The 22,169-nt window shown below is 42.1% G+C and overlaps 1 protein-coding gene across 7 annotated transcripts in view; it reads left to right on the top strand.

Annotated features, from left to right (window-relative positions):
* The window catches only part of CTNND2 (catenin delta 2), a 928,994-nt gene that overhangs the window by 779,506 nt on the left and 127,319 nt on the right, over nucleotides 1-22,169 (top strand). For all 7 annotated transcript variants that reach the window (XM_025387612.1, XM_025387608.1, XM_025387606.1 and 4 more), the window contains 2 exons: nucleotides 4,111-4,228; nucleotides 10,320-10,505. In XM_025387612.1, coding sequence (XP_025243397.1) covers nucleotides 4,111-4,228; nucleotides 10,320-10,505 — 304 coding nt within the window. The remainder of the gene's footprint in view (nucleotides 1-4,110; nucleotides 4,229-10,319; nucleotides 10,506-22,169) is intronic.

Genomic DNA, 22,169 nt, shown 5'->3' with positions numbered 1-22,169 from the left:
TTCCAATCCGATGGAAGGGCTGAATTCTGAATAATAACCAACTATGTGTCACACATTCAGCTGAATGCTAGGTATAAACATAAGAATGACATGCTTTCTACTCTCCAGAAACTCCCAGTGCATTAATTAGGTCACAGCCTAAATAATACCAATACAAAATCAATGATATCAGTAAAGGAGGTTCAAAGAGCTAAGAGTGTGTGAAGGGAGAGGCTAATTACAAATACATTAATTACCCAATATCTCATTCCTTGGTTTTCTCTGTGGTTTGATCTTCAGTATCCTGGCCATCTGAAACAGAGACACATCTTTCATGCAAAATGCCACAGTCATACAGGTGAACATACAGTCTGAGTTCCACGTTGGGTCCTAGGAGAGCACTGAGTGATGGAGATGCAAAGAAATGAGATGTCAAGCAGCACAGAAGACAGGGGAAAGGAAGCAGTTTAGTTGCATTTAAATAAAAAAAAGATTGGTCTTTTAATTGGAAGACATAAAAATGAATTGTTTCACTTTTTATCTATTAGGCAAAAAGATTATAGAATCCACTTTTAGCAGGAACTTCCCAATGACATAGCAACTGACAATTCAGTCACGATTGTAAAGATTACTAATAAGGACGAGATATTATGCACATTTTTGTGCTTCTAACAAATAATCTACAGGTATTTGTTTTAATGCTATGTTTATGCATAGAATTTTTCCATACCCATTTCTAACCAGACATAGAAATCACCTTCCTCATGATGGGCAGAAGATGGTTTAAGTATAATGGGAGGGAGGAACTTTCTAGCTTGGACATTGATTAATTGTCAAACACTAAGGACCATGATTACTATTAACCATGTAGTGAGCATCACAGGTTATCAGGGTGTTTATTTTTAAACAGTGAAACATCTTGTTAAGTTTCACTATAAAGGTGTAGAGACAAAAATTTGAGCTGTGTTCAAGTCGTGATGCTTACAGCTTTATCATCTATGGTTAACACAATTATGTTTCAGTCATAAGCTGACATGACTTTACCTTAACACGTTGATCAAAAGTCTTAACCAACAACAATAAAAAACTGAAATTTGTGGTTGAAAGAGTAGAACTTGTGTTTGTGGGGAAGAGGGAGGAACAGGAAACCCTCCTTACCACCAATGTGAAAATCAAAGATTCTCTTAAGATATGTTTCACGCACTGAGGTATAGTTGATTAAAAGTGGAAACCCAGGCCCAAAGACCTGTAGGAAACCATTACCTATTGAAAAGAGACAGTTCATATAAAAATGTATACTGAGCCTCATCATGCCTGCAGACAGTATGATAACCCCCTCTTGAAGTCTATAAGTATACTGAGCCTCATCATGCCTGCAGACAGTATGAAACCCCCCTCTTGAAGTCTATATGTATACTGAGCCTCATCATGCCTGCAGACAGTATAATAACCCCCTCTTGAAGTCTATATCTTAGGTGCTGTGTGGGTATGAGTGTATCTCAGTTACTCCCCTTCTCTGCTGAGACCTTAAGTTATTAATCTGTCTCATTTTTCAATATCTTACACATTGTAATATAGTAGCCAATTAATAACTTTTTAAATTTTGGAGGAGACTGGACTAGAATGGAATAGAAAGTAGAATAAAGGAAAATGCTAAGATTAGTATTGACAGCTTCTGATGTTAAGTTGTTCATTTTGATTATTTCCTATTGGTTGGTCCCATACATTTAATGATTACCAGTGAAATTAGGACTGATCATTAAAAAGTTTATTGGTGAATCAGGAAGCAACCTGCCTCCAAAGAAAGGATACTTGAAGGAAAGACTGAGCACATTAGTCAAAGAAGAGCTGCAGAGGGTTTTTTCAGATCAGGGTGTATACACACTACCCTAAGTTGTTTGCCAGCCTGAATTTCATTAATTCTATTTGGAAATAATAACTCACTACGCTAAAGAGCCAAACATAATCACACATTGCCACACAACATTCTTCTGGCCAAAGAGGTCTGATTCAGAATCTTTGACAAACTTATTATTTTAACAGCTTCACAGCTCAACCTGGTGAAAATCATTTCAAGAAGGAATGAGCTAAGATGCTCCTTTAAAAGGGCCATTCTTTTAGTTTAAAATAATATCCAAATGCCTCTCACCACCTTTTCCCTAGCGGAAAGTTAGTTCCTCTCTGGCATGCACCACGGATTGTGTCAGAAACAAAAGTTGGCCATCACAGGATGGAATTTATAAAATTTTACATAAAAATGCTGGCAATATTTGCCTAGTTATATTATCTAAGAAGCTGAGAAATTTTGTTTATATTTGAAGATCAGCAAATGCCAAAAATACTAATTTGAATTGTATAACCTTTCCCGGTGTTACACAGAAGTGCCGCTGGATAGAGCCTGTCTTAATACACCCGTGGAACTTTTTAGGTTTCCAAAAAAACGATTTATGTTCAGTGGCATTTTAACATGAAACCTATTTTATTTTAAATCTTAAAAAACCATATTCTGCATTCATATTTGACATCAGGCCTGAAGCCCTTTCTTTCCCATCTTCACAGGTTTTGTTCCAGCTCCTCCTCACCCGAATGCTAGGTAGAGACATAGGACTGACACGCCTTCTATCCTCCAGAAAGTCCCAGTGCAGTAATGAGGTCACAGCCAAATAATTCCAATACAAAATCAATGGTGATGAGTAAAGGAGGTTCAAAGAGCCAAGAGAGTGTGAAGGGGGAGGCTAATTGCAAATAGATTGATTCCTCAAAATCTCCGTCCTTGGTCTTCTCTGGGTTTGAGCTCCAGTATCCTGGCCATCTGAAGCAGAGACACACTTACTGCATGGCCTTGGACAACCTCTGAGGCTTGGTTTTATCATCTGTAAAATAGAATTTACTACAACAGCAAAAGATGTTGTGAATATGAAATGAGACTACCTGAGTCAATTATAGTGGGCTGGAGATTCATTTCATTCAACTTCTTCGACTTCTCCAGACTCCGTCCAGGCTTCCGGATCCTTGGGATCTGCCTCATGGCTGCCCCAGCAGTCAGTAAAGAACACGACCCTCCTCCCAGCCAGACCCTCTGTAGAGAACTGGGGTCTGAGTTCTCAACATGAGCATCAGTATATGCAGCTTATCTGACTCTAACCTGGACATTCTGAGTCAGAGACTCCAGCATGGAGCCAGCAGTCTGTACTGCACGCACCCTCCGGAGGATTCTGATGCTCCCAAAGTTTGAGAATCATCCTTCTTTTTCTACCACTGTCCCCAAGGTCCTGAAATTCTTTCAATCCCTTTGTACCACCCACTAACTCACCTCCTCCAGCCTCCCTTTTACAGGTTGTGTTGCCTGTAGTAAGTCATTGCAGAAATTCTCTACTGGAACCATACGCTAACCGTGGGTAGGAGAAGAACAACATACTCTCAGGTGGTAGAATAACTAAAAGCAACCCAAGATTTTCCTTCCGATTATCTCTGTCTCTTGTAGGAGCAGAAGATCTCTCTGCTTCGCAGCCGCACATTTCATTACAGTAGGCCCCGTCTGTTGCCATTAGCTCAGCATGTGCTAGCACAGAAAAGAGCTTGGAGCAGCTCCTTCCCATACGAGGTATTATGCACATCCCAGTGACTAAACTGTCACAGAAACCTCTAACTATGTCCCTAGAATAAATTCCTAGAAGTCTACTTCTGGCTGGGCCAAGGTAGGTATCTTTGCGGCAGACAAATTTAGATGTCGAAAATATTTCAGAAGTTACAAGCTCTGTCTTTGAAAGTGTTTCAGACCTCTCAAAGAAGAATCCTTTGAATCAAAAAGCTTCTAATTGTACATGAAGTAAACCTAGAAGACTTTCTGAAAGTCCCCCACCCTCCGCGGTCATGGGACTCACAGATCCCATATTAGGAATTCTTCCTTGTCTATTCCAGGAGTGGCGTTACAGACATCTGTGACTTACCCAACTCTGGGATGTGTTTTGTGGAAGCCATCCCTATTCATTAAAGATATATTCTTGATAAGCATTCCGAAAAAGTGGGGGAAAAAGCATTTCCTTTCAAACTATGAGAGCAGATGGGCATGGAAAGACATTCTTTTGGTGACAGCCGTGAAGACTGCTGACGTGTCCTTTTGCTTTGCAGGAATGTTAGTTCGGCCGGAGAGGAGGCCCGCAGAAGGATGAGAGAGTGTGATGGGCTTACGGATGCCTTGCTGTACGTGATCCAGTCTGCGCTGGGGAGCAGTGAGATCGATAGCAAGGTTGGTTGTGTTTGCATAGATTAAGCATGTTCGAGAATAAATACTCCCACAGGACTCAACAATAGCTAACAACCCTGGAGAGCCGATGCAGTAATTCAGACTTTCCTTCTGAACTCTCTCCTGGTTTCCTTATAAGAATCCAACACTTCTTAGACTGGGCTTCTAATTCTAGCATGGAACTAGATACCTGACTTCTGATTAGCCATGAGTAAATATGCAGATTGTTCTAAGTTACTCAAACCACAGGTATTCCAGATGAGTGTGTAAACTTGAATACCACAAGCTTCTAGTTTTTATTTAATGTAATCCACTTTCAAAAGAAAAGACAAGATGTTAAAACTGCCTGCTTTTTTTTTTTTTTTTATTTTTTGCGACAGTCTCGCTCTGTCACCCAAACTCTGTCCCCCAGGAGCGCAGTGGCGCAATCAAGGCTCACTGCAACCTCCACCTTCTGAGATCAAGTGATTCTCCTGCCTCAGCCTCCTGAGTAGCTAAGATTACAGGCATGCGCCACCACGCCCTGCTATTTTTTTTATTTTTAGTAGAGATGGGGTTTTACCACATTGGCCAGGCTGGTCTCAAACGCCTGACCTCAAGTGATCCACCCACCTCAGCCTCCCAAAGTGCTGGGATTACAGGCGTGAGCCACCGTGCCCAACCTTGGGATTTGAATAATCCCATATTCTTATAAACTTACTTTTTAACAACTGTTGATTACATTAAGTGCCATTTTAAAAGGCCTGCAATGTCTAAATAAATGTCACAGTGCTAACCAAATGGGGCTTCCCAACAGAGTAAGTCACTGAAGTCTATTCAGTGTTTTAGTTCACAAGCCAGAATAGAATTGGATGGGCTTCTCCAGTGTTTGAGCTATTTTATTTAGTCTTCAATAAGTTTGATTCATTCATATAAGTTTGTAATTTCATAATATGCTGTTATAAACACAAACTTTACCAATAGTCATAAAGTAATGCAGGTAATAAATGTGATTTCTTAATAAGGATTTCTCAAGAGCCACCCTTATTGACATTTTGGGGTGAATTATTCTTTGTCATGGGACTGTCTTGTGCACTGCAGGGTGCGTAGCAGCCTCCCTGGCTTCTGTCCACTGGATACCAGTAGCAGCCCCCATCCACACCCCAGTAACAAACAACAACGTCTCCAGACATTGCCACATGTCCCGCAGGGAGCAAAATTGGCCCTGGTTATGAACCGTGGCCTTAATCCTATGGTTCTCATTCTGATTCTTTATTAGAATTGCCTTTGAAGTGTTCATGTAAATACATCTGCCCAGACCCTATTGCAGTCCTCTGAACCCAACTGTCTCACTCTGGTCACAAATTTTTGTACCTTTAAAAGTTCATCAGGTAATTTGATGTACATCTTAGATTAAGAACCTGCCATGGTAGATAGAGCTTTAATATGACTCTCTAATTGGGAATCTGGTATAATGTAATTTAGTTACAAAGTTAGATAAAGAGCAGATAAAAGTGTTTCTATCCATGTAGTCATTAATTGGTTGTGTCTATAAGTTAGCAAAGCACTTCCCAACCCTGACTACACATTAGAGTTACCAAGAAATTTAGAAAATCACTGATGCCTGAGCCGTACTCCCCGAAGATCTGAACGCAAGGTACCTCTGGGACGTCAGCCCTTTGAGTACTAGCTCACCCCCATCGTGAGCACCACTTCTCATCTTTTAACTTCTGCCCAGCTGGGTTCACATCCATTCCCTGACTGTGTGTTTTTAGTTTCAGAGATGAACATAATGTAACAAAGAGTAAGCATTCCCCTTTCACAGAGCCCTTACATGACCATTTTAGACCATTTAGTATCATCAGCAGGAAAATTAAATTCCTAAACAAATGTCCAGTCAAGATGTCTTGAATATTTACAGATGCTTGTTAGCATAACAGACACGTGCGTTTTCAAAGGGCTCCTGAAAGTAAATCACTGAAGCGGCAATGCTCAGCATCGTCATATTCAGAGTGGTGAAAGAGTGAGGCACTGGGAGACTATGCCTTTTACTGTGATGGCTACGAAAAGAGCTTTGATACTAACTGGACTGTGCAGCTGAAAATAAAATAAGAGTCAACAGCCTCATGCTTCAGCTAAGTGCGGTCACCAGCACGAAAGGTTAAGGCATCCTTCAGGAGCCGTAGTTCAAGAACCAACATGGCACAAACATCTTCTTTCTATCAGATGACCAGATTCCTAAAACCCTGGGAGACCTTGTACGTCATCTTTTCTAATGTCCACATTTTCCCCCAAAGAGGAAGTTGAAATAATTGGGAATATTCAGGGCCGGAGTCAGAAAACCCAGATATCCCTGGTGGAGTAAGAAGAGCCCTGAGCTGGCATCAAGACAGTGCCAGTGGACTGTGCCATCTCCACCTCCCACTGGCTGGAGCACCATATCCAAGTGACGTCAACTCTGTGACAAGGAGCATACTCATAGCTGAATGCCAAGGCTGTCGAAAGGATCAGATGTGATCAGCTACTCAGTAGGCGATTCTTTGGCTGTTGGCTGGATTGTGCTGTTGAGTTTTAACGTATTATTATGGTACCGTCATTTTCCACTCAGCCCTCTGCTTGGCCGCTTTTGAGCTTTCACAATGACAACTTGAGGGTGAGGGGGCCGAATGAGTACATCTTCTTTTTAAGGCCCGAGAAGTTAAAACATAAAAGAGCCTGGATTCCATACAAGCTTGTGGCTCTGGTCCTGTAACTGGTCCAGTGTGTTGACTGCATGACATATGGTAGAGCACTCTACAACTTCCAGATTAACCCTTTCTAAGAGAAAATAAGGAAACAAAATGACCCTGGTAACCAAAAACAACTGCTGAAAGCGCTGCTGACATCAATGGACGTCCCAAGCAAAGCTACCGGCTGCCACCCTCCTGCTAGGCTCCCAAGTCTTTTGTCTTCTCTTTCTTCTCATCCCCTTAGAGAAAAGCTCTTGAATTAAGTAACTCCCAAACCAACCCAGACTGCAAAACTCCAGAGGCTTAAATGAAAGATAAATGTGGTCCCTGTGACTTTCCTTCCCCCATTCCTCCTTCCCCACCCACCCCCATCCCTACTTTCTCTCCTCCTTCTAGCTTCTTCCCAAATCATCTCCCCAGCTGCAGCTCGATAATAAAGCATTTTTCACAACTGCAGATGTATTCCCCAGTAGTCATTTGTTAAACAGAGGAACAGCCATGCCTCCGGGGAAGACGAACAGTGGGATGAGAAAGAAGTTTATTCTCCCAAGTCTTTGATGTAAGAAAAATCAGTTTGAGCTGATTTAAAAATCATTCTAACTTATGCCATAACATTTTCCTTTCAGTGAGAGTCGTTTCTCTCTTTCATGCATTGCCCTGAGTTTACCTGCTTTCATGCCAGTCCACTTTTTGATGCTGAGAGGATGCTTGGAATAGAAAATCAGGTTGACTCAGAGCCCGTGGGATTAGCAGCCCATGACACCTTGAAAAGCTGACAAGCAAGGTCTGGAATGACAGAGGCTTCAGAGATATTTTCTGAAAACTGGTTTTCCTCGGAGATTTTCACGCCCTCGGTAATAAGTACAGGACACCCGCTACCTTTCACCAGATTCCAGCCAGTGGAGGGAAGCTGTGTAGGACTGCAATCCCAGCAGCCCCGGCCCATTCCAGTCCCACCCCAGGACTGCAGAGAAGCAGCTCAGTCTGGTGGGAGGTACTCACAGCTTTAGCTGTCCTCGCCTTCACCTGTACAATGGAATTGTATTATGTGCCTTCGCGGCTGGCTGTTACGTAGCAGGTGCCTGAAAAAATGATAGCCAACTTGGTAAGATTCTCCAAATAAAACTTGGCTCCGTTTATTGTTCTTTCCTGTGATAATTTTGCCGCTTTTAAAAATTGGATATTTTTCCCCTCTTTCCATGGTTCCTGGAGTCAAAAGGTCAGCTTTGTCTTAACCAGCAAACGTTTTCTGCAAAAGGTCAGAGAATAAATATTCCTAGTGTTGTGGGCCATACTGTCTCAGTCACAGCCATGTAATTCTGCATTGTACCATGAAAGCAGCTACAGATCATTCATAAACAAATGGGCCTGGGTGTCCTCCAGGAAAACAACCTGTCATGCACAACCAGCTGTGGGCTGCATCGGGCCCCTGGGCGGCAGTTTCCTCACCCCTCTTCTCAGCAATCACAAGTTATTACAGCTGGTGTTTTAGCAAATACTTTTGAGCAGACACTATTCAAAGAGTTGTATCTATGAGCTTATTAACCCTCACTGTTGCCCTGTACATGATACTGTTTTTGTTGTTGTTGTTTTTCTCAAGAAGGAGTCTCGCTCTGTCACGCAGACCGGAGTGCAGTGGTACAATCTCGGCTCACTGCAAGCTGCGCCTCCTGGGTTCACACCATTCTCCTGCCTCAGCCTCCCGAGTAGCTGGGACTACCGGCACCCGCCACCACACCTGGCTAATTTTTGTGTTTTTAGTAGAGACGGGGTTTCACCTTGTTAGCCAGGATGGTCTCGATCTCCTGACCTCGTGATCCGCCTGCCTTGGCCTCCCAAAGTGCTGGGATTACAGGTGTGAGCCACCGTGCCCAGCCTGTACATGATACTGTTAATACGACCCTCTATTTACAAATAAGAAAATAGAAGCACAGAAAGATTAAGCACTTTGCCCAAGGCCCCACAGCTTGTGAAATGGTGGACCCAGGATCATAAGCCAAGCCGGCAGCCCTAGATCACATGCTCTGGACCTCTGCACTGTGCCGTCTCCTGCCATTGTTAATGATACAAACCTTTGAAGAGCATTTGCTGTGCCCCTGCTTTCTTCCCAGTACTTGCGCGCTGTGTTACTTTCCTGCTGCTGTCATAACCAATGACCACAAACTTGGTGGCTGAACCCAATGCAGGTTTATGATCTTATAGCTCTAAAGATCAGGGGTCTGAAATGGGTCTCACTGGGAAAAACTTAAAATGTGGTAAGGTCTGTGTTCCTTCTTGAGGCTCTTGGGGAGAATTTATTTCCTTCCCTATTCCAGTATCCAGACCCTGCCCACATACCTTGGCTTGTGGCGCCTTCCACCATCTTCAGATCCGACCATGGCCAGCTACGTCCTTCTCATATCACATCACTGTGACTCTCCTGCCTTCTTCTTTGATGTACAGGCCCCTTGTGATGACACAGGCCCACCCAAACAATCTGGATAACCTCCCCATGTGACAAGCAGCTGATTAGTTTAACAACTCTCACCTCCTCCCAGCCACGTAACCTAACATATTCGCAGGTTCCAGAGATTAAGATGTAGACCTTGTGGGAGGGCCATTATTCTGCCTACCGCACACATATTTTAGCTCACCTCATGCACAAGCAACCTAAGATGTGGGTCCTGTTATGACCATTTTACAGAGGGGTACACTGTGTCCCAGAGATGTCAAGTGCATTCCAAAGTCCCACATCTAAATCGGACACCTAGGGCTCTACAGGTGTACAGCTCCACAACAGGTGGCCTTAACCACTGTTTAACCTTTTGGCTAAGAAAACATGAGTGTCAGGCATCTCAAAAAAATGTAGACTAAAAATATATATGCCCCCAGATGATCACAGCCCCTCACTTTCCTGGGACAACCCTGGTTTGCACCTGTGGCCTTGACACTCAGAAAATGCTCTGGTGGGCAGTAAATATGTCCCCCACCAGAGCTGACCGAAATTCTAAGTCTTTGACTCCTCATTATCCGATCCCCAATCCCCAGCCCGGGAGTCAGAGGTGGGGCACTGTGTGTTAGTGGATGATATTTGGGATCTCTCATGGTTGTACATTCTTTGCTTCTCACAAGTGAATTTCACTCAATAATAACATGTTTATAGAAGTAACTATTGTTGATAAGTCACTTCTTTGTGGGGGAGAAAAGGTCCTAAGACCTTTCCAAGTTTCTCTGATTGTTTTCCACTGTGGCTGTCAGGGGAACTTTCAGCAGCTGTCAGCCAAACACTTCCAAAGAGAAATGTGTCCGTGGAGAAAGACGCCTTTCCACGTAGAAGAATGGAGTGCTGAGTGCTAGTTTTATTCATTCCTTCCTCTGTTTCCCCCTTTTCTTTTTGGGTTCTGCAGACCGTTGAAAACTGTGTGTGCATTTTAAGGAACCTCTCGTACCGGCTGGCGGCAGAAACGTCTCAGGGACAGCACATGGGCACGGATGAGCTGGACGGGCTACTCTGTGGCGAGGCCAATGGCAAGGACGCTGAGAGCTCTGGTTGCTGGGGCAAGAAGAAGAAGAAAAAGAAATCCCAAGATCAGGTGATGCGGGCTGCTTGCAGCTGCATGCAATTATCCCATTCCCTAATTGCAACTTTAATATTTCCTCAATATATAGAGAATGAGCCCTGCATTTTCATCAGGAGGTAAAATCACTAATGCATCTGCACAGTTTTCCTGTGGGAATTTCACAGCTGAGACGGTGGGACATGAAATGACTTCCCCCACGTCTTGCAGTTGAGCCAAGATAGGAAATTACTTAAAAAAGAAAAAAAGACACCCAAGGCCCTAGCAGGCTCTGACATTCCACCTCTGAGCAGGCGCTGTGTTAATTCACACATTTACTTAGGGCATTGTCGGAGCTGGGTTTGGCGCCATCCAGGTGACAGGGATGGGTGGAATAGGAGATGTGGTAAAAGAAGGGAAACAGAGAGAGGGACAGGGAGGCCAAAGATCCAACGTGTATGTAATCGCTGGTCTTGAAGCGTTTGGATTTTCAGTCTCACACGTCCCATTGGAAATGGGGGTAACAGAGAATTCACAGCCCTTCCACAGGATGGCATTAGAAGCTTGGCCATGGGGGACAATTCAGATGAATTCAGAACAGTATTCAGCCGGAGCCGGAGGCCTCTTGAGAACAGAATGGCCCTCACCTGCTGCAACTGGTAGTAGGTTCCCCTGCAGCAAAACCAAGACCGCTAGGCAGCAACTCACAACCCTCCTGCATCAGAACAGCCTCTGCCCCTGTCCCGCGCTGGTCCTGAGAGAACAAACCCCTCACCACAGGCCCCACCAGGACAGGGAGCGATGGGAGGACAAAGCATCCCCACCTTTGCTAACACTGGAACAGAGGTTAACTTCAGGGCCTGGAAACTGATTTAGCTCATCAAGGAGCTTACAGAGAGTTCTAGGTTTGCAGATGTAAAGATGGTGGATATCATTTGTCCCCTGGAATCTCTACTACATATCAAGTCAGGTTTTTAAAGAGTATTTAGAGATTAGAGAAAATATATAATACAAATAAAGTGGAAAAAAGCAATATAGAAACACGTATGTACATAAATATAGGTATAGATGGTACAGATATAGTCTGGCCAGTTTTGTATGATATGTCTCTTATGCAAATACAAAATGCTATCTGCATGTACAAAATGTGTGTGTTTCTTGAAAAAGCAGAGTAAGATCCAGGAGAAGATAATGATCCATTCTTTTTGTACTTCTGTATTTATAAATTTTCTACAATGGAAATTACATTTGTAATCTTTGCAAATGGCCTTTAAAAACTAATGTTCGTAAAGGCACGAAGTTCATGTATGCTTATAAAAGTGTATGGTTTTTTCCAGACAAATTTATACCTCACTGAAAGGTGTAAGAGATTTTGGAAAATGAAAGGTTATCTAGTCTACAACACAGACCTTCCAGGACAGAGTAGCCAAATATTATAACAAGAATAAAAGTGATACAAATAATCATTGGTTTAATGATGGCCTGTAGAGCTTTTTCTAGCCCAGAAATTTATGTTGACCCTTGACTTTGGCATTGGTATTCTTGACCTTTAAAAGACACTATAATATTCTGCATGTCAAATTTACCTGTAAGAAAAATCTCAGAAACTTTTAAAAAAAAATCCCCGTAGGGATAATTCAATAAAATACATGATACAAAAATATGTTGCATGCATGCTCTTAGTTCAAGAAATGGTTCCTCTTGAACCATACGAGAAGTATCAGACTTCTAGGCCATTCTAGTCTAGAAGTACCAGACTGTGAGCTCCCGTGTACAGAAGCGTTTGACACTCTGTGCTTCATATTCTGGTCTAAGAGGTCCTTGCCAACTCATCTATTTCTGAATCTGCTCTGTGCCTGTTGCTGAATTCTAAGGAATTGCTAGTTTCTCTAGTCTATTTTGGGCAAAACCTCCCATGAAACAGTCTGCATGTCATCTGCCAAGAAGGTGCATCTCCCCCAGCAGGACCCTCCCTGCCCTCAGCAGGGCTTTGTGCCAGTAGCCTGCCACTGCAGCGTTGGTGGGGGGAATCCGAAGATTGGGGTCCAGGGAAATAGAAGGAAACAAAATGGATTCATTTACATTTTGCACCTTTTGTAGCAATAAGCATTTTTTGGTTTTTCACCTTGGTCTATGGCCAGCGATCCTGTGATGGTGTCCTGAAGTGGATACTGTTTCGACGTGGTTTGGAGGTAACAGGACATTGTCCTCCACCAGCTGCTGGCCAGGTCAGACCTTCTTCAAGATGCTCATGGTGTGAGATTGACCGTGTATAGAGGACCACTGAGAAAAACAAAAACTAAATAAGCAGGACCTGCTGGAATTCAAAACCTTTCTAGCTTATAAATTAATTTAAAGTTATTTAATTCAAATGGGTAAAAAATATGTATCTATCCACATGGGTGAGGAGACAAACCTATCCATTCCAACAGGATTCTGATCCACTCTTTTTATCTGGTAGGTCTTCTTTCATGATAATCTTTGTTTCACAACTGAGTATGCTGTAGTCAATTTAAGAGGAAATATGTTTGCTCTTTTTCACGTCTTTCTTAAGTTGTAGATGCCAAATGTATAGATGACTGGAAGATTCACCTGTGATATACAGGGTGCTATTTTATGCATAAAAGCAATAGGAATGGGATTCTGTGTAAAACTTCAGTGCTCCCTTGTTTTTCCCATGATGAAAGATATGTCTTGGAAGAGCTTTCAAGGCCTCTTGTCCTCACACTTTCCTGGCCTGTCTGAGGATCCCACAGACCAGCCTCTAGGCTTCTGTTCATGCTGTTCCCCTGCCTGGCCCTCCCATTCCTCCCTTTCACCACTCACTACTTGGAGAATAATCATTCAAGAGCAGATTAAACATCCCCTCCGTCTTTCCAAATCTTCTTTCAAGTAAACAATTGCTCCCTAATCTACTTCTCCATAATTTTATTTAAACTTCTCTGCTAGTTATTATCATATTATGGGTTAAGTATAGCACCTGATCCCCAAAGAGAGCGAATTTTCTGGGGCAAAGGACTGTGTGGGTCTTATTTCAGTCTGTGACTTCTAGCCCAATGCCTGGCCCCAGTTACACTGTGGCCTATGGTGGCCCCTAGCTCTTGCTGTGGGTTTCATTGTGGGTGGGTCCTCATAACTGTGACTTTTCCCAGACTCATCGGTTTCTTTCCTGGTGAGACTTTGCCGCTGTGAGCCAAACATCTTCCGCAGTCCTCCCTCCCTGTATTTTGAGCTGTTCCCCAGTCTCTCATGACAGTGCTGCATTTATCTTATTGTTAGTCGGTATTCTGAATCTGCAATCACCACCAAAACGAATGCACCAGCTAAATTACTATTATCATCTAAGAACTTAAGTTAATATGCAACAAAGGTATATGCGTGTGTGTCACAGTATCCCAGGAGAAGCAGGACTTTTGATCCTGCCAGACTAAACAAATTATTTGCACTGAAGGTATTATGAGATATCATGACATGCCATCACCTACAAGGTTTTCTTGGATTTTCAGGATATCGGTATTGGCCACCACTTCTTCAATAGCCTCACACGTTGCCTGCTGTGTCATTTGGATGCTCTTGACCCAAAAGTGAGACTCTATCGCTAAACAAACAGCATACATGTCCCAAAGCACAAACATGAATTTTATTAGTAGTTAAAATGACCACAATGGAGATTTGAACTTTAAATAACAGTTTCTTCTCATTTCAGACAAAATAGATATTAATGATAAATATCAAGGTATACATGTACACACTTAACATGTAAATAATATGTGAGTAAAATAGCACTAAACTCCAAGAAGAAAATAGTACCCACACCTTCAGCACGCCTCCTCCTAGAGAGATTCACAATTACAACTTACATCTCAGCATATATCCTTTCAGGTGTTTTTCTGTTAGAGGCCATATCAGACAGCAAAATTCATAAGGTCTTATAGTCAGTAAGTGTATTTTCACTGATATAGAACTCCAGTCTCTTGAGTGTTCAGAAGTCAGGCTCCTTGTATTTTATGGGGCTCTCATCTTCAGGGTGCTGCCTTCCTCCTCATGGTCAAGAGTCTGGCTCTTCACATCCACAGTTCAGGAGTGGAAATGGGGGAAAGAAGACAGGAGTACCCTTTCCTTTAGGGCTCCACCCAGAAGCTGCACACATCACTGTTACATCCCTGTGGCCGCTACTGACTCCGTAGTGGCACCAGAGCTGCGAGGGAGGCTGGGAATTGTAGTCTTTTGTAACAACCATGACCCTAGGTGAACCTTGGGCATACTCTTAATAAAGAAAAAAGGCATGTAGTGGCCTATTCAGGGTGTGCAGGGAGTCGGGGGCTCTCTATCCTTGTGGGGAGGGGTCTCTTACCAGTGAAATCATGTAGCATTGTCTGCACATGGTAATGAACAAAAACCCAACTTGTATTCATTTCATTGCCTCTACATTCCCTGCAAAGACTGCAGTCTCTTACTACCTGCCCCCGGGTGACAGCCCCCACTGCCCACCTTGGCACACCACTGATGGGCAGGAAGATGTAGGCACAAGTCTGCTCTGTGTCCCTTTGCTGACCGCTTTATGACAGCTTATCATTTGACACAGACTGACATTTCTCCTTGCCAGTAAGCAGTTCTTCACACTGGAATGCGGAAGACCTGCTGTGCATTCCATGGTGGAGGAATACCACGATATGGCGAACCAATCCCCTATTCCTAGAAAATCAGGTTGCTTCCAAGTTTGTACTAATGTAAACTATAATCAACATCTGTGTAGTTAAATCTCACCTACCCCCTTAATCACTTCTTAAGAATGAATTCTTAGAAGTGAAATAGCTAGACCAAATGCATGCTTTTAAGACTTTCAATACACAAACCATAATTTATCTTAATCACTCTAAATGTCAGTGACAGTTTCTGTTCATGGACTTGATTTTTTATTATCACTTCACGGATCTGCTCCTCACGACATTTGGATGCTCCTAGGCTTCCATTTCCTAATATCACGGGTGGTTTTTCTTTCTTTCCAGACAGTTTTCATTTTCTCATTAGTAACCATACTCTTTCTTTTACCGCTTAATACCATTTCCTTTCTAACCATCTGCTTCTTTCAGCTGCCGCCCGTTCCTCTTGGCTGGTTCGAGTACAGTCTCCCTCGGCCTTCACCTCACCATATGCTGGGAGCTTGTTGACTCAAGGCATGATATTTCATGTCCTGAAAGCAACATATCTCATGAGCCTGCAAAGATCACGGCTGTGCATTTCTGTGCAGCAACTCTCCTCTGCCATTATCCATGGATGAACCTGATTCTTCTACTTCTTTCTCACTTCTAGTAGAAAATATACCCCATCACCTAAAAGTGCTGCTATTTTAGTTTCAGTGAGTTTATAGACTTAAAACTCTGTTTCAGGCGTCTTGTTTAGTTTTCTTTTATTATTATTATACTTTAAGTTCTAGGGTACATGTGCCATGTTGGTGTGCTGCACCCATTAACTCATTTACATTAGGTATATCTCCTAATGCTATCCCTCCCCCCCGCCCACCCCACGACAGGCCCCAGTGTGTGATGTTCCCCTTCCTATGTCCAAGTGTTCTCATTGTTCAATTCCCACCTATGAGTGAGAACATACGGTGTTTGGTTTTCTGTTCTTGCAATAGTTTGCTGAGAATGACGGTTTCCAGCTTCATCCACGTCCCTACAAAGGACATGAACTCATCCTTTTTTATGGCTGCATAGTATTCCATGGTGTATATGTGCCACATTTTCTTAATCCAGTCTGTCATTGATGGACATTTGGGTTGGTTCCAAGTCTTTGCTGTTGTGAGTAGTGCCACAATAATCATACGTGTGCATGTGTCTATCAATACTGTTTTACAACTTGATCAGGGCCTCTCGGCCTCGGCACTGGTCACATGTGGGGCAGCATACCTCTCTGTTCCAGGGAGCTGGCCTGTGCATTGCAGGGTATTTTCCAGCCTCCCTGGACTCGACCCACTGGATGCCAGTAGCACCTTCTGCCACAGCCACGACAACCAAAAATGTCCCCAGACATTGCCGCTTGTCCCCCGGGGTGTTAAAATTGCCCTGCTTGAGACCATTGGACTAGATTGTCCTTTGAAGGACATATTTCTGAATATATAAATAAATAACCAAGACCACAGGATTATCTGAAGGAGGTTGGCACGTCAGGGACAAAGCCCCTTTAGAAGGTAGTAACAGGGACAGCCATGTCCCAGGTTTCCCGAGATGTGGATGGCAAATTAGGAGCGGAGAGAATTCTAGATGAGCATCAGTGATGCCCCAGTTGGTTCTATCACAGTGACTTGGGGAAGGGATGGGCAGGCCCAGTCATATGGAGCAACCCTGACAGCTGTCCTCTGTGGGGCACAGCACAGTGGCCGGCCTCATGATGCCAGTCTGTGGAGTAGGCAGCATCACCAGCTTCGCTCCTGAGGGGTGTGTGCCTACCTGGCCCCGTGGCCCCCCACAGGAGGAGGTGCATTATTCCTGAATCTCTTTTGCCCTAACACTTTGTTCAGACAGCACCTCATCCTGCCTCTTTAATGCAGGTTTCTAATCTCTCAAATGCAAAGCCCCTCCTGTCTTTTGCAAGGAGAGCCTGGGAACAATGCAGTGCCACATAAGTACAGCTAATTAGCCATCAACTCTATCCCCTCTTTGCACAGCCTCAGCCTCAGCCGCAGCTGAAGTCTTCTGAACAGCTCCTGGGGGATTCAGACACCCGCACTACCGTTTTCTTTGAAATTCCTAAGAATCGACACAAAGAATCATTTCTTTCTGGCTTTTTACAGTTAACTGGAGTTTTTGAATACCCATCACCTCTATCCTTCCGCCTTTAACCCCCCCAAAAGCTGGAAGTGGCCATGAAACACTATAAAGGCAAATTATGTAATAACTCTGCTGTTCAAAGCAAGCCAAGCAGGAGTGGCAGACGGTGGACGGACTTGGGTTTTGAATGTTGCTTTTTAAAGTACCTAGTGCTGGCTGCAGCTTAATTAAACCAAACCCTGCTTGAGAGAACATTCTCTGACAGTTTACCTACTTAGAGCCATCTTCTCTTCCTACATTTTGCAATGTGTGACTTCCCCTGAGAGGAAAGAGTGGGATCTTAAAATCAGAATGTTTCCCTGATGCTGCAGCTCTACTTCTTTTATCTTGCAGCATCTCTGGTCTGTTGTTTATTTCACCAAAATCTCTTAAAAAATGAAAGTGAGCCCGCACATATGTAATGACTGTGATGCTCCCTAATTGGTAGAGAAATCTAGGTAATAGAGATGCATTCCGCTGGTGAAGACAGCCTTTTCTGTTTATGTTCTGAAGATACGACTCAGCAGTAAACGGTCTTTTCTGCGCACAAACTTGATTGGCTGAGACTGAATGACGCCTGTGTCAGGTGGAAAGAGGAGCTGTGTATTTTAGCACTCCTCCTGAAATGAAAATCCTTCTCCATACTCTCTGACTGCTCGTTGTTGGTGTCTCCTCAGTACCCAGCCCAGTGCATTGGAGATCAGAGACTAGGGCAGCTGTAGGATGGCTCACAAAGCCTTGTAAATTGTCTTATAATTCTTCTCATTCATTAGGGGGCTTTTATGAATGTGATAATTAGAGTACTCCTGTGACTCTCTGTAACTTAAAGAACCTCATGTTTACAAAGTCTCTTTGTTGCTAATATAGTATGTAACACCTTTGCTTTCAGGGGTTTTTTGTTTTGTTTTGTTTTTTCTTTTTGAGACAGAGTCTCGCTCTGTCGCCCAGGCTGGAGTGCTATGGCGCCATCTCAGCTCACTGCAAACTCCACTTCCCGGGGTTCAAGTGATTCTCCTGCCTCAGTCTCCTGAGTAGCTGGAATTACAGGTGTGCACCATCACAACCAGCTAATTTTTGTATTTTTGTAGAGACAGTGTTTCACCATGTTGGCCAGGCTAGGCTCAAAGTCCTGACCTCACCCAGCTAATTTGTATTTTTGTAGAGACAGGGTTTCACCATGTTGGCCAGGCTGGTCTCAAACTCCTGACCTCAAGCGACCTGCCTGCCTCGGCCTCCCAAAATGCTGGGATTATGGGCATGAGCCACTGTGCCCAGCCTACTTTCAGGTTTTTATCCCTAAGTTATGTCTTTCTCTTCATATAAGGAGCAAATGGCTTCCAGTCTTTCAGTCTAAAACCCAACTGAGACAGAAATCTTTTAAATAGGCCCAGGGCGGTGGCTCATGCCTGTAATCCCAGTACTCTGGGAGGCCAAAGTGGGTGGATCACCTAAGGTCAGGAGTTCAAGACCGGCCTGGCCAACATGGCGAAACTCCGTCTCTACTAAAATTACAAAAATTAGCTGGGCGTGATGGAGCACACCTGTAATCCCAGCTACTCAGGAGGCTGAAGCAGGAGAATTGCTCCAACCCAGGAGCCAGAGGTTGCAGTGAGCCAAGATCGCACCACTGCACTCCAGCCTGGGCAATAGAGTGAGACTCTGTCTCAAAAAAAAAAAAAAAAAAAAAAAAAAAAAAAAAAAAAAAAAAAGTCTTTTAAATATAATTTAAGCCCTGCATAGAAGCAAAAGTATTTAAAGCAAATCCAAAGAAAGGCTCTTTCCTTTTCCTTCTTTTTAACATGCACATTGCGCACATCCCCATGCATATGTTATTTTCTTCCTAAGCAGACCTTTTTTACAGGGGCCGTTATGTATGCTCTGTGCTGATGGTGACCATATCAAAAAGCATCATGTGTAAATTTCAGCAGTCCCTTGACCTTCTATCTTGGAAAGCTTGATATCCTCTTTTTTTTTTTTTTCCAAAAATTTTTGAGCATTACCTTCTTAATGAGAGCATACATATTTTCAATTCTATACAGTTTTAGAAATGGAATGACAGAAACTGTTGGCTGTTTTTTTATGGATATTAGTCATGCGGTCGTATATATGAAGCCAGTAAAGAAAAGTGCTGATATGTTATTGAGTGAGGCACTATTTGGGGTGGCAAAAAGTGAATCTATTGGTTTGTTCTATGATCTATAGACACTCACTGCTATTATGGCAGCCTGTCTCCAACAGAGCTCTAATTCTCAATTACTCAGTTTTCAAACACTCTGGTTATAGCCACCTTAATCCTTAGCTTTATGTACTCTAAATATGTGTGTAAAATTAGAAATTTCTGTAAGCAAGACAATTCATAAGAGGAGGTTTAGTATTATGCTAGTAATATATTCTTTGGTCTGTTTTCCTAGTCAACAACATGTGAATGACTTGCATAAAGTATAACTTGAACGTTTAAGTAATATCTGTAAGACTCAAGGGATGCTAGAACTTTTGCAAAATTTGTTTGTTAAAATATAACGGATGAAAATTAACTTGTTACACAGAATTGTGGAACATTTATGTAACTCTTAAACATAAGCAGTAAAATTCTGAGGAGGAAGGGATATTTTCATTGAAAATTTCCCCCAAGCTGGAACAAGATGAAACCCAGCAAAAAAAACTTGTTTATAACCACAAATGCCTCTCTCCTCATGCTATTTCTTTCACTTTCTCTATTCTGCTTAACTTTTAAACTGCATCCTGAGGAATGAAGACACACACACACACACACACACACACACACACTTATATGTGGTCATCATGCAGATAACATAATAAAAAAAATCCTTTTCTGGCATTGCCACCACTGCTGTCCTGGAAATACTTTGTCTTCGTGTGCTCTTTCTTTATTATATGGAAAGTTCTCTCTCCCGACTTGATGACATTTTGCTTCTTTATGTATTCTTTGCATATTTCAAGCTCTTAAAGAGTTTTTGGTGGTAGGTTCTCAAGATATTGTCCAAAACAAACACAGTTTGCACAAGATTTGTAAGTTTAGTCTTGTGTTCTTCTGGGCTAAATCACTGTGTAGTCACTGCTTCAATTATGTTACAGATTAAAGCCATTTGCTTGCCTTCAGATAATGTCCCATTTTTGTAGATATTTTAGGATAGAAGCACCTTATATTTAAATTTGTAAATAAAGTATTTCTACTTTGGTGAAAGAGTTGTATATCCCATGATTTTTCATGAATCTTCACATTTGAGCCTCAAAAGTTTGCATGTGCAGAACTGTCTCACCTGCATCAGTCTGATCATAACTTTACCATTGCCCTGCTGCCTTGTTGATGTTGATGAACTAGACAAAATAGTGTCAAGCATGTTAACCGAAGTCTTACAGAAAACTTCCAGTCATTTTACAGCTGATAGAAATCTATTTTAATGGGCTTTTCCCCCTATTAACTTATGATACTTTTCTCCCTGTTAACTTAATAAAAATTCGAATAAAGTACCCAGATAAAGGTCTGGCAGATACATTTACTGGCTTTGAGATAGTCCTTTTTCTTCAATATCAACGTGCTAAAATAGCCAAGAATCCCCTTTGAACTCCATCTCCAGTTGCCATCAAAGATTATGTGTGTTCACATCAGTTGTCCTTTTATTTCCTTCAGATTCTCTCTGTAGCTATTAAGAAAGGATTGTAATAAAAGGTATTTAAGAGATACATAGATGACATGTCAGAGCCTGAAGAAAATTTTCTACTGACTTAACCATTTATCCCGCTTTATTACACAGAAGTTAGAAAAGGAGAACAAGATGAAACCCAGCAAAACGTAACATGGCTACTTTTTCCTCTTTTTGTAATGAGCATGCAAATATTCCTTCTCTGTACCTCTCGCTGTTAGGTTAACTCTTACATGAGAGGAAAATCTATCCATGTTGAGTCGGAAGTTTCACATTTTTATTTTTCTGAACTTTATCAAATTTTTATATGAAAATATTGCTTTAAATTTTTAAGGAGATAGCAAGATATAAAATGAAATAAAAGAAATAATTTGCCATTTCTTGTTACTCTAGCAGATAGATTCACTACCCCAAGCTGGTCTCCTTTGAGAGGCCAGTATTGCTACTGCTATGTCATTGAAACTGGCAAACCTACAGAATGACTGCTGTCTTTTTCTAGTGCCCACTTTCTATTCAGTGCAGCAAGCCAGGATCAAATAATGAACTAGGAGCAATGTGGCGAGGCTGGTTCACTTCCTTCTTTTTTTAATTTAAAGGAGATGTATTGGTTTTATTGATAGGCTCTTCACAGGTGCAAAGTCATCTTTGAATAGTTAGGAAGTGGCTTTGGTTAAAAGGACAGGAAGCTTCCCACGCTGAGTGTCCTTGTTACAAAGTTAAAATTGAGTGACATGTTCATTGAAAATGACCTTTAATGGGATGTCGTTCATCTCTGAGCTTGACCCTTGATTTAAACTAAGCTGTATCATTATTGAGGAAAAGAAGACATGCAGTTTAGCTTATTTCAGGAAATAAATAATGAAGTTTTTGAAACTATTTGTATCAACAGCCATCTCTATCCACTTTTCTGTTTTTATGTTGCAAGGATACAAAGTAAGCATGTATTTTCTTGCAGTAAAACTTTCAGAATTAAGGAACTTACATTCAGAAATATGGTTTTGTTTTTCATATTTATAGACACAAATATATATACATGCATGTATATGTATGTACATAAAATATCTGCAAGTATGTTTAGCATGTGTCATTTACAGTGTATTTTTAAGTAATTATTCATAAACACTAATGAGCTAAATATCTTCATTTTCTCACACTAAAATTATAAAGAAATTGTTTTGTTTTACTGTGATTTTTCTCAGAACTGAATATGTGTATTTTTTTCTAAA

This window comes from Theropithecus gelada, chromosome 6, assembly GCF_003255815.1.
Source record: "Theropithecus gelada isolate Dixy chromosome 6, Tgel_1.0, whole genome shotgun sequence".
NCBI classification, from domain to species: domain Eukaryota; kingdom Metazoa; phylum Chordata; class Mammalia; order Primates; family Cercopithecidae; genus Theropithecus; species Theropithecus gelada.
The sequence above is the reverse complement of the archived record's forward strand: the minus strand, read 5'-3'. Positions and strand labels throughout refer to the sequence as shown.